This window comes from Pristiophorus japonicus, chromosome 18 (assembly GCF_044704955.1).
Source record: "Pristiophorus japonicus isolate sPriJap1 chromosome 18, sPriJap1.hap1, whole genome shotgun sequence".
Taxonomy (NCBI): domain Eukaryota; kingdom Metazoa; phylum Chordata; class Chondrichthyes; family Pristiophoridae; genus Pristiophorus; species Pristiophorus japonicus.
This window is the reverse complement of record NC_091994.1, coordinates 92,021,856-92,034,696: the sequence shown is the minus strand read 5'-3', so window position 1 is coordinate 92,034,696 and position 12,841 is coordinate 92,021,856. Positions and strand designations below refer to the sequence as shown.

Below are 12,841 nucleotides of genomic sequence, written 5' to 3'. Positions count from 1 at the left end.
CAGGATATTGGAATTAGATGACAACAACTTGTATTTATATAGCACCTTTAACATAGTGAAAATGTCCCAAGATGCTTCACAGGAGTATTATGAGACAAACTATTTGACACAGAGCCACATAAGGAGAAATTAGGGCAGGTGTCTTGGTCAAAGAGGTAGGTTTTAACGAGCGTCTTAAAGGAGGAAAGAGAGGTGGAGAAACTTGGGCAGAGAATTCCAGAGGTTAGGGCCTAGGCAACAGAAGGCACGGCCACCAATGGTTGAGCGATTATAATCAGGGATGCTCAAGTGGTCAAGTGGGCAGAATTAGAGGAGTGCAGACATGTTGGGGGTGGGGGGCGGGGCTTGGAAGAGATTACAGAGATGGGGAGGGGTGAGGCCATGGAGGGATTTAGAAACAAGGATGAGAATTTTGAAATCAAGGCGTTGCTAAACCAGCAACCAATGTAAGTCAGGCAAGCATAGGGATGATAGGTGAGCGGGACTTGGTGCGAGTTAGGACACAGGCAGCCGAGTTTTGGATCACCTCTAGTTTATGTAGGGTAGAATGTGGGAGGCCAGCCAGGAGTGCGTTGGAATAGTCAAGTCTAGAGGTAACAAAGGCATGGATGAGAGCTTCAGCAGCGGATGAGCTGAGGCAAGGAGGTTACGGAGGTGGAAATAGACAATCTTAGTTATGCTGCAGATATGTGGTCGAAAGCTAACTTCAGGGTCAAATATGACACCAAGGTTGCGAACAGTCTGATTCAGCCTCAGGCAGAAGTTGGGAAGAGGGATCGAGTCAGTGCTAAGGAACAGTTTTTTTAGCGGGGACTGATAACAATGGCTTCGGTCTTCCCAATATTCAATTGGAGAAAATTTCTGCTCATCCAGAATTGAATGTCGGACAAGCAGTCTGACAATTTAGAGACCGAGGAGGGGTCGAGAGAAATGGTAGAAGGTGGCCCGTGGAGAAAAACAGGTGCAGACTTGAGCCAAATGGCCTGTTTCTGTGTTGTAACATTCTAAGATTCATTCAGATGTTTGGCATGGTAGTTAAGTTCCTTGGTGGTATACTGTATATTAGATGACCTTGTTTCTAATTTCAGGCACAATACATACTTGCAAGAGTGCACAGGCCAGCGTGAACCCACCTACCAGCTAAACGTTCATGATATTAAACTACTCTTCCTACGTTTTGCAATGGAACAGTCATTCAGCGTTGATACTGGCGGAGGAGGCAGAGAGAGTAATATCCATCTCATTCCATACATAATGCATACAGTCCTTTATGTTCTTAACACGTAAGTACAGTAAATTCCTCACTGAATTGTCAGACTTTCATGAACTGTAAGTACATTGATGTTACTCAATCATATCACAGGACCCGGGCAACATCCCGAGAGGAGAAGAACCTACAGAGTTTCTTGGAACAGCCAAAGGAGAAATGGGTTGAAAATGCTTACGAGGTGGATGGAGCGCACTATTTCACAGTCCTGGCGTTGCACATTTTTCCACCTGAGAAATGGAAAACGATTCGTGTTGATTTTCTCAAACGTCTCCTGGTCACCACCCAAGCCAGGAAATCATCGCCGAGCGGCTGCAATAAGTAAGAGAATCCTGACTAGCAAATGTATTAGTATGAGGGAGTGTCTACACAGAATATTTACTGTAGGCATTATATGATCCTCATCAAACTAGAAAAGTGCCATCCGAGTGAACCTTTCCAGCACACATTGTTATAATCCAGAAGTTACATTTTTCCTCTTTAATTCAATCTCCACATATACTTAGGAGTCAGCATCATCCCCTTGAAGAAAATGACTCGAGTATTGTCTCCTTAAAAATATGATTCTTGGTCTGAGGCATTTGGTTTTTCAAGCTACTTTTCATGTAAGCATATTCTGTTGTCCTTTGTCTCAACATACTGTAGATACAGCACTGATGCAGATTGAGCCCAATAGAATTCAGTCCAGCATAAGAACAAGAGGAAATCTTTTCGAAGACTCTCTGTAGTTAACCATTCCATCAAAACCCTTCCCCCAACAAATCAACTCTCCCATCTAAGCCCTTCCCTAGTAAATCAACTCTCCCATCGAAGCCCTTCCCCAGTAAATGAACTCTCCCATCGAAGTCCATTTCTCTGCTACATTAACTCTCATCATGGCATCGATTTATATTTTGAACATCCCAAGCGCCTTCTCCTTTATTACCTTGCTTAGTGTATTATTTTAAACATTCAGCACTCTGCGTAAAGAATATTTTCCAGATAGTAAATTTACTTTTCATTCATTTTCTTTTGTGCCCTCTGGCCTTTGCTGTTTAATATACTTTTAAATAATATATGTTTATCTGATCGATACTATTATATACTTAAATCATACCTTCATAGAAACTTACAGCATAGAAGGAGGCCTTGAGTCCCGTCATGCCTATGCTGGCTTTTTGAACAAGCAGTCGTGCTTGATTCCACACCCCGCTTTTTGTGTGTAGCCCTGAAAGTTACTCATCCTCAAGTACCTATCCCACTCCCTTTGAAAATTATTTATAGAATCAGCTTCCATCACCTTTTCAGGTCGAGCGTTCCAGATCCCGATAACTGAGTGAAAAAAATTCTCATTGCCCCTCTAGATATTTTGGCACTGATATTAAATCTATGACCTCTGGTTATTGACCCACTCGTCAGAAGGAGTCGTTTTTCTCCATCTACCCTATCAAAACCATCATCTTGAAAACCTCTGTTCGGTCACCTCTCAACATTCTCTGTTCCAAGGAGAACAGTCTTAACTTTTCCAACCTCTCCTCATAACCGAAGCCCCTCACCCATGATAAAATCCTGGTAAACTTTCTCTCGAAAGCCTTTACATCTTTCCTGAAGTGTGGTGCCCAGAATTGTCCACAATACACCTGCTGAGTGATTTATAAAATTCTAGCATGATTTATTTGCTTTTATATTCTACACGCCTTTATTTATAAACCTAAGTAACCCATATGCTTTTTTAACCACCTTATCAACTTGCCCTGCCACCTGTAAGGATTTGTGTATATGGACACCAAGGTCTCTCTGCTCATCTACACTTTTCAGAATCATGCCATTTATAGTATACTGTCTTTCCATACAAGTCCTCCCAAAGTGCATCGCTTCATGCTTCTCCGCATTGAACTCCATCTGCCATGCTTCTGCTCATTTCACCATCCTGTCTAAAACATCCTGAAGTCTACAACAATCCTCATTACTAACTACTACATTGCCAGTTTCGTATCATCTGCAAACTTTATAATGCTGCTCTCTACACTCAAGTCGGGATTGCAAGTGGGGAACACCACTGCAAACCATCTCGCAGTCTGGAAAATATCCATCCACCATCACCCTCTGCTTCCTGTCACTGAACCAATTCCATATCCATACCACCATTATTCCCTTACTTTCAAAGGCTTCCATCTTCTTAACAAGCTTCCTGTGTGGCACTTTGTCAAATGCCTTCCGAAAGTCCATATATACAATATCTACTGCACTACCTTGATCAACCTTTTATGTTACCTCATCAAAGAATTCAGGTAAGTTATTCAGGCACGTTTTGCCTTTAACGGGTAGCACTCTCGCCTCTGAGTCAGAAGGTTGTGGGTTTGAGTCTCACTCCAAAGACTTGAGCACAAAAATGTAGGCTGACACTCCAGTGCAGTGCTGAGGGAGTGCTGCACTGTCGGAGGTACCGTCTTTCAGAAGAGACGTTAAACCGAGGTCTTGTCTCCCCCCTCAAGTGGACGTAAAAGATCCCATGGCACTATTTCGAAGAAGAGCAGGGGAGTTATCCCCGGTGTCCTAGCCAATGTTTATCCCTCAATCAACATAGCAAAAACAGATTATCTGGTCATTATCACATTTGTTGTTTATGGGAGCTTGCTGTGCGCAAATTGGCTGCTGCATTTCCTACATTGCAACAGTGACTAAACTTCAAAAAGTACTTTATTGGCTGTATAGAGCTTTGAGACGCCTGATGGTCGTGAAAGGCGCTATATAAGTACAAGTCTTTCTTTCTCCTTGATTAAATGAAAGTTTCTTTTATCCCTGACAATGGTTTCCAATAACTTTCTCACCACAGATGTTAGGCTGACAGGCCTGCAGTTTCCTGGTCTATCCCTCCCCTTTCTTGAATCGTGGCATAACATTACAATCCTCTAGTCTCCAATTAAAAACAAGGGCATACAAAGTGGCCAAAACTAGTGGGAAGACAGAAGATTGGGAAGCTTTTAAAAGCCAGCAAAGAACGACTAAAAAAAAATGATTAAGAAAGGGAAGATAGACTATGAAAGTAAACTAGCACAAAATATAAAAACAGATAACAAGAGTTTCTATAGGTATATAAAAAGGAAAAGGATGGCTAAAGTAAATGTTGGTCCCATAGAGGACATGCCTGGGGAATTAGTAATGGGGAACATGGAGATGGCAGAAACTCTGAACAAATATTTTGTATCAGTCTTTACGGTAGAGGACACTAACAATTTTCCAACAGTGGATAGTCTAGCGGCTATAGGGGGGTAGGAACTTAACACAATCACAATCACTAAGGAGGTGGTACTCAGTAAGATAATGGGACTAAAGGCAGATAAATCCCCTGGACCTGATGGCTTACATCCTAGGGTCTTAAGAAGGGATTGTGGATGCATTGGTTGTAATTTACTAAAATTCCCTGGATTCTGGGGAGGTCCCAGCAGATTGGAAAACTGCAAATGTAACGCCCTTATTTAAAAAAGGAGGCAGACAAAAAGCAGGAAACTATAGACCAGTTAGCCTAACATCTGTGGTTGGGAAAATGTTGGAGTCCATTATTAAAGAAGACATAAATAATCAGTTTCTTAAACGATAAGGAGTTATGGGGAGCAGGCAGGGAAGTGGAGCTGGGTCCGTGATCAGATCAGCCATGATCTTATTAAATGGCGGAGCAGGCTCGAGGGGCCATATGGCCTACTCCTGCTCCTATTTCTTATGTTCTTATAGTCCAATAAGGATTGAGGCCAAACCCTCTGCTATTTCTACCTTTGCTTCTTTCAGCAACCTAAGATGCATTCTATGTGACTTACCTACTTTCAGTAATGCTAATCATTTTAGTAGGTCTTCTCTAGTACTATCCTGTCCATAACTTTCCTCTCTTTTAGTGTAATCTTCACAACATCTGCAAAGTATTCATTTAACACTTTGGCCATGGCCAGGTGGCTGTAAATGAGGTCCTTTTGTCTTCAAAGTACATAATAAATGGTACAGATAAGTTTACTTGTATCCTCTCTCATGATTAGATGGACAATTGGCACTCTGAACAGGAGCCAGATCCAGCTACGTGGATGAACCCTCCACTTGAGGTGGTATTGAGATGGCCAGGATATGAGCAAGCTTGATAGCTGAAGTGCATGGTCTTGTTAATCCAGACAATTTGTTTCTTTTGGAAATGAGACTTTAAGAAAACCCATTTCTAAGCAGCTGTTAAGACATTGGATGGTGAGTGTAGCTTTCTCCATTTCCCCCTGGCAGGACACAGGAACATAGTAGAAAGTTCAAGCTTCTTAGGCCAATGTGAAGGGTTCCGTTGAAGCCATTTGAAACACAGCAACCTTTCATTAAACATTGTTGCTTTGGCAGGTGAGGACAATAAGTGAGGACACTGCTGGGTGCAAGCTGGTTTGAATATGTCGGTCCCCAAGATACACAACACCTGTATTTGTGCTACTTTCATATATTTCCTGACTGAAAGAAGTTCAGCATCACATACCCATCCTTCTCGTATTCTATCTGAAGAAGCATGGCTGGATATTTGTATATTAGAATTTTACTGTTGAATAGAAAAGAAAGAGCATGCATTTATATAGTACCTTTAGCATCCTCAGTATGTCACAAAGTGCTTCACAGCCAATTAATTACTTTTGAAGTATAGTCATTATTTTATAGGCAAACCCGACAGCCACTTTGCGCACAGCAAGGTCCCACAAATAGCAGTGAGATAAATGGTCAGTTAAATCTATTTTGCTGGTGGTAGTTGAAGGACACACATTGGCCAGAACACCAAGAGAACTCCCAGCTCCTCTTCGACTAGTGCCATAGGATCTTTTATAGCCACCTCAGTTTAACATCTCATCCAAAACAATACAGTACTCCCTCAAGATTGCACTGCAGTGTTAGCCTAGAAATTATAGAATCATACAGCACAGAAGGAGACCATTCAGCCCATTGGGTCTGTGCCGGCTCTTTGAAAGAGCAATCCAATTAGTCCCACACCCCTGCTCTTTCCCCATAGCCCTACAATGTTTTTTTTCCCTTCAAGTATTTATCCAGTTCCCTTTTGAAAGTTACTACTGAATTTGCTTCCACCCTCCTTTCAGGCAGTGCATTCCATTTCATAACTCCAAGTGAGGTGCCCAGGATTAGACACAATACTCCAGCGGGGGCCTAACCAGTGATTTGTAAAGGTTTAGCATAACTCCCTTGTTTTTGTACTCTAAGCTTCTTTTGTATAAAGCCAAGGATTCTGTATGCCTTTTTAACAGCCTTCTCAACTTGTCCTGACATTTTCAAAGATTTGTGTACATACAGTCTCAGGTCTCACTGTTCTTACCCCCCCCACCCCCCTTATAATTGTATCATTTAGCTTATATTGCCTCTCTCATTCTTCCTACAAAAATGCATCTGCTCACACTTCTCTGCGTAAAATTGCATTGAACTCCAGCTGCCATGCTTCTGCACATTTCATCATCCTGTCTGTCATCCTGAAGTCTATAACAATCCTCATCACTATCCACTACATTTCTAGATCATCATAACTCGCTGCGATTTTTAAAAATTCCTCATTTCCCTCCCGGGAATTTTTGCCAATTATCTTAAATCTTTGTCCTCTGGTTACTGACCCTCCAGCCACTGAACACAGTTTCTTCCCATGTACTCTTTCAAAACCCCTCATAATTTTGAACACCTCTAGTAAATCTCCTCTTAACCTTCTCTGCTCTAGTGTCTCCACATAACTGACGCCCCACCCCTTATCCCTGGTACCTTTCTAGATCGAACCAGTGATTTATAAAGGTTCAGTATAACGTCATTGTTCTTATACTCTAAGCCTCTGTTTATAATGCCAAGGATTCCGTAAGCTTCTGTAACAGCCTTTGTTACATCTTGAAACCCTGGAGTGGAGTTTGGACCTTTTGGTCTTCTGACTCAAGAACGCTACCACTGAGCTAAACTCTCATTTAGTTTTATTACTGTAATACTTCTGTACTCTTAGTTATTTGTTTTCCACTGCTTGCTTCTCTGAGCATTGTAGTGAAGGCCTGGTTGAGGTCGATAGAGATCACGTGATTGCCAAGGACACAACTATTCATAAATGGACAGTGTTATTGGTAATTTTCCACTGTTATTATGGAGATTATTCATTCTATGTGGAGGTTGAACTTCATCCACAGAGTAAGGAAGAATGCATGTACCTACAGTAAACACTGTGTTGGTGGCCATTCTACTCTTCTTGTCCCCTAAGTACTAAAAATTTAAATTGCATCTGTTAGAGCAGTTTGCAGAATGCTGTAAGTGTCCTGTTTTTTTGATGAAATGTCTTGATTTTCAGATTATCTGACAAATCTGTGAAGGAATACTCTGTGTACCGCCCTGTACTGCTCTGCTGGGGATTAGTGGAGCTTATCTATGGAATATTTAAGGTAAGTTGGGGGAGGCAACAGGAACATTGCTCTGGCCTGTTGGGGGAGACAGCAGGAACATTGCCCCGGCCTGTTGGGGGAGGGACCAGGAACATTGCTCTGGCCTGTTGGGGGAGGGACCAGGAACATTGCCCCGGCCTGTTGGGGGAGGGACCAGGAACATTGCCCCGGCCTGTTGGGGGAGGGACCAGGAACATTGCTCTGGCCTGTTGGGGGAGGGACCAGGAACATTGCCCCGGCCTGTTGGGGGAGGGACCAGGAACATTGCCCCGGCCTGTTGGGGGAGGGACCAGGAACATTGCCCTGGCCTGTTGGGGAAGGCAGCAGGAACATTGCCCCGGCCTGTTGGGGGAGGGACCAGGAACATTGCCCCGGCCTGTTGGGGGAGGGACCAGGAACATTGCCCCGGCCTGTTGGGGGAGGGACCAGGAACATTGCCCCGGCCTGTTGGGGGAGGGACCAGGAACATTGCCCTGGCCTGTTGGGGAAGGCAGCAGGAACATTGCCCTGGCCTGTTGGGGGAGGCAGCAGGAACATGTTGTGCATAGATTGAGCGCCACACTCTGCTCTGATGGAGCTCAGTGATTCAGCTAACTGAGCTGCAATTATTTAAAATAGTCAGTTTCCCCAAACAAATCTTTTGTAACACAGAAGATTGAATTGAAGCAAATTAGTTCCATAGTTTTAATTCTAAACCGGAAATGCAATCAGTGAGGGCAATGCTGTATGTTGTGTGATACCAGGTTTGTGTGAATGTTGAGGTTGAGATGAGATAGGCTATGTAACCCTCTGTGTATGCTCATTCATTTTACATCTAATGCCACTTGATTTTTTTTCTCAATAAGTTGCATGTTTTCTGTGTATTCTGCATCATTATAAACAAGCCATATTGTTCACACATTTACTGGGTTGTACAGTTGCGTTCTGAAGTCTTTTTCTACTTTGCCACTACAGAAGGTTCCTACGAGTAACACAGAGGGTGGCTGGTCCTACTCTCTCGCCGAATACATTCGGCACAATGACATGCCAATCTATGAGGCAACAGACAGATCTCTCAAAACTTTCCAGGATGAATTCATGCCTGCTGAGTCCTTTGCTGAATTCCTAGATGTTGCAGGTTAGTATTTAAATAAATACTGTTTATTCATTTCCTTCCTCCAGCCCAGTATAAAACCACTGCAAACCTTTTCCCCAAAGCAACCAGGTAGTTAAAATTGCCTCTATTTATTATGAGGTAGAACTGCTATGCCTTCAAATGCACGTTCTGCCTGAGACATTTGCCATGAATGTTGTCTCCGCTGCGGGACACCAGCGCCAGGAGATGATCTTCATTATTCTACTGGATCACAGACATCAGAGAGTTGCAAGTTTGAATCTCAGGCTTTACTTTCGGATTCTTTTTCCTGTCTGGGTAAGACTCGAAATCGAATTTTGTGTTCCATTCAGGTGATGTATCGTAACTGAAAGATCAGGCCTGTCTGTCCTCTGGTATTGGGGCAGACCTGCTTTATCTCGCTCCCAAAAACATCTCCAAGCTCTTCTCATACAATGAATGACTTTTACCTGCAGCGGTGTTTGTTATGTCGGCAAAATCCCACAATGACCACTTAATCTATGATTCCTCTTGTCTTCACTTTCTTTTAGGTCTCCTAACAGATATTGAAGATCCTGACAACTTCCTGAAAGACCTTCTTAACTCTGTCCCCTAAAATGTTCCAAATTCATCTGCTTAAAAACAAAGCAAATATTTAACTACTTTTAGAAATACTGTTTGCATTTTCACTCTTACAAAGTAGTTGAAATTAATTTCAGCCTCAGTTCTGCAGCAGACTTATCTAGTTACTGCTTTTTGTGTGTGAACTTTCTGAATTTAAGATTTTAACGTACATGTGTACAGAGGAATAGTGCTGGAATTGTCATTTAACCTGACTGATTGCATGGAGTACAATTGGTTTAATTTCCTGTTTTGTTCTTGTATCCAGTACGTCACTGTAACATGTCACGTATTTAAATGTTGTGCTAAAGCTCTGGTTCACTATTACATCCAATAAAGTTAAATCATGATCCTTCTCTTGATGTCAATTTATGATGTGATTTAATGTCGAAACACAGACTTACCTTGTCCAGCTCCACCTCACATTAGGGCTTCTGTAGAATTATTTATATGTTGCACAGTAAATGGCAGTTATTTTTCACTAGCCCAGCAAAAAAAAAACTTTAAATGAAAAATGGTGAAATTGATATTACATGTTGAGATATTAATGCATCCGGTAGTAACCTTCACTAAAAATGGTGCTAGTGGATGGATTCACTAAAAACGAAAAAAATAGCAAGCTGGGGTTAGTGTTACATTTGAAATGTTCACAATTGAAGACATCGACTGCTTGGTTAAAATGTAATAACACTTGTGAAACATTTATATAGCAACTTTAACGTAGTAAAACATCCCAGAATTTTTGGAGATTGTAGGGCTGGAGGAAGTTCGAGATAGGGAGAGACGAGGCTATGGAGGGAATTGAATGCAGGGATGAGAATTTAAAATTTGGATCGGGAGCCAGTGTAGGTCAGAAAGCACAAGGGTGATGGGTGAACGGGACTTGATGCGAATCAGAATATGAGCAGCAGAGCTTTGGATGAGCAGAAGTTTACGGAGGGTGCAAGATGGGAGGCCATCCAAGAGAGCATTGGAATAGTCGATTCTGGAGGTAACAAAAGCAGGGATGAAGGTTACAGCAGCAGATGAGCTGAGGCAGGGTTGGAGACTGGCGATATTACAGAGGTGGAAGTAGGCTGTCTTGGTGATGGAGAAGATATGGGGTCGGAAGCTCCGCTCAGGGTCAAATAGGACAGTTGCAAACAGTCTGGTTCAGCCTTAGACAGTGACCAGGGAGAGGGACAGAATCAGTAGCTGGGGCATGGAGTTTGTGGAGAGAACCAAAGACACTGGCTTCGGTCTGCCCAATATTTAATTGCAGAAAATTTCTGCTCATCCAATGCTGGATGTCGGACAAGCGTCGTGACAAATTAGAGGTAATGGTATGGGAGAGAGAAGAGAAGCCATTGCAGGAGATTCTTTGGGTATGACTGGATAGATAACAATGGAACCTGGTGACGGTAGTCCCACCCAGCTGGATAACAGAGGAGAAACATTGGAGGAGGATGATGCAGTCAACCTTGTCGAAGGCCGCAGACAGGAGAGATGGCTCCTCAATGGAAATGGAAAGACTCTTGTACTGCATGGCTCCAAATGTTTTAACTACTACAGAGATTTACAGCAACTCTCAGTTCAGTAAAACTGAGCATATTAAATGATAGTGTATCTTCATTTAAGGTGATTCCCTTTCTTCCTTATTCAAAGAAGAATTACTGCCACACTTCGGGTTGGCGGGTGGAATCACCAAAGAATGCCAAACCTTTAAAGGAACATCACACCTGGGGTCAAATGGTCACTTGGCCCAGCTCCAGTAATAGGACTAGAAATTTGTTGTAAGTACACTACCCGTCATATTGTTAAAGGCTCCAGTATAGGTGTCCAAGGCCCACACCTGAAACAGGCATTAGACCCTGTGCATATTCCTGAAACTGGAATGCCCTAAATGCAGCCAGTGTCTACATGTGGCGTAACTGACAGTCCTTAAAGGGACTGCTGTCCGCCATTTCAAAAAGGTAAGTTTCGTATATTTTTTTTAAACCTGAATGTGGAGCCGGGAGGAGCAGAAATGCTCCTCTGGCTCAATAGCAGTCCTGGAAATCATTGCTGGCCCCTCTCCCGATCATCTCCACCCCCTCTCCCGATCATCTCCACCAACTCTCCCGATCATCTCCACCAACTCTCCCGATCATCTCCACCAACTCTCCCGATCATCTCCACCAACTCTCCCGATCATCTCCACCCCTCTCTCCCCCTCCCCTCTCCCCCCCCTCCCCTCTCCCCCTCCCCTCTCCCCCCCCTCCCCTCTCCCCCCCTCCCCTCTCCTCCCCTCTCTCCCCCCCCCTCTCCTCCCCTCTTCCCCTCCCCTCTTCCCCCACCCCGCTCTTCACCCCCCTCCCCTCCCCTCCCCTCATCCCCTCCTCCTCCTCCCCCCTCACCCCCTCCCTCCCTCCCTCCTCCGCCTCCCTCCCTCCTCCTTCCCTCCCTCCCTCCCTCCTTCCCTCCCTCCTCCTTCCCTCCCTCCTCCCCCCTCCTTCCCTCTTCCCCCCCCCCCCCCCCCTCCCCTCCCCAGGACCTACTTTGAGGGACACTAGTGGCATCGCAGCGGCTTATAATTGGCGTGTGTGTCCCGGTCACCAGCGAGTTGTCTTGGGACACACAGGCATCTGCAGCTCGCTGGTCTAATGTAAATGAGGCTAGAGGTCCAATTTCAATCGGGCAGACCTGCAACCAATTCATGACGTCAGACTGGTGCTGTCCAGTTTCTCTCCATAGCTCCTCTTTGAGACGGGCTGTCTGCTTATGTTCCTCTATCATTAGCAACAAGCATGTGTTCTATTGTTTCTCACAACAAAGGTAAGTTTTGACACATTGCTGTCTTTTGGTTTCAAAGTTGTATAAATTGCATCATCGTATTATTTGCAACAGGTGGTGTGAAGGTGCAGTTCTTATGACTAATTAGGTAGGGTAGGCTTGTCCTATAATGAAAAATTTGAGCACTCTACTTTATCCAGGTTTCAGCTGCTAATTTAGCTATTGAGAGAATTAAGCAACTGTCCGAATAACCTACCAACCCAACATTATAGCAGTGATTGTCCTCTTGCAAAAAACCTTGCATCATATCATTGGGATTTGGACCTGGACCTTACCGAATGTGAAGTGACACAGACATTTGCTACTTCTCTATCAGAGTATAATGGCTTTCCAGATACTTATGAATGGGATCTCCTAAGGTGAACACTCCATGATTTCTGGACTTATATAGGGGTCTGGAAGATCCTACCACTCACCAAATCAACTTCCAACATGGGAGCTTAACCTGAGACAACATAAACTAATGTATCCTCTTCCTTGCTCCATGCTTGAGCTTTTCACTTTAGTAGACCTTAAATCGAAATGTGGAAGAGGGCACTACTTTTAAACTTTGGTTAAAGTTAGTGAAATCCATGCTTCAGCTATAATGAAATGAGGATAACGGTGCAACTGAACATAACTTTCACTAATGTGTTCTGATGAGCA

The 12,841-nt window shown here is 43.6% G+C and overlaps 1 protein-coding gene across 10 annotated transcripts in view; it reads left to right on the top strand.

Moving 5' to 3' along the window:
- Positions 1–9,740, top strand: part of ubr4 (ubiquitin protein ligase E3 component n-recognin 4) — a 206,153-nt gene extending 196,413 nt beyond the window's left edge. For 9 of the 10 annotated variants that reach the window (XM_070860353.1, XM_070860352.1, XM_070860351.1 and 6 more), the window contains 5 exons: positions 1,089–1,283; positions 1,364–1,588; positions 7,581–7,671; positions 8,626–8,788; positions 9,316–9,740. In XM_070860353.1, coding sequence (XP_070716454.1) covers positions 1,089–1,283; positions 1,364–1,588; positions 7,581–7,671; positions 8,626–8,788; positions 9,316–9,380 — 739 coding nt within the window. In that variant the 3' untranslated portion in view covers positions 9,381–9,740. Of the gene's footprint in view, positions 1–1,088; positions 1,284–1,363; positions 1,589–5,274; positions 5,606–7,580; positions 7,672–8,625; positions 8,789–9,315 lie in introns of those variants that run through there. The other variant, XM_070860355.1, reaches the window with a different exon arrangement.
- The last annotated feature ends 3,101 nt before the right edge of the window (positions 9,741–12,841 follow it).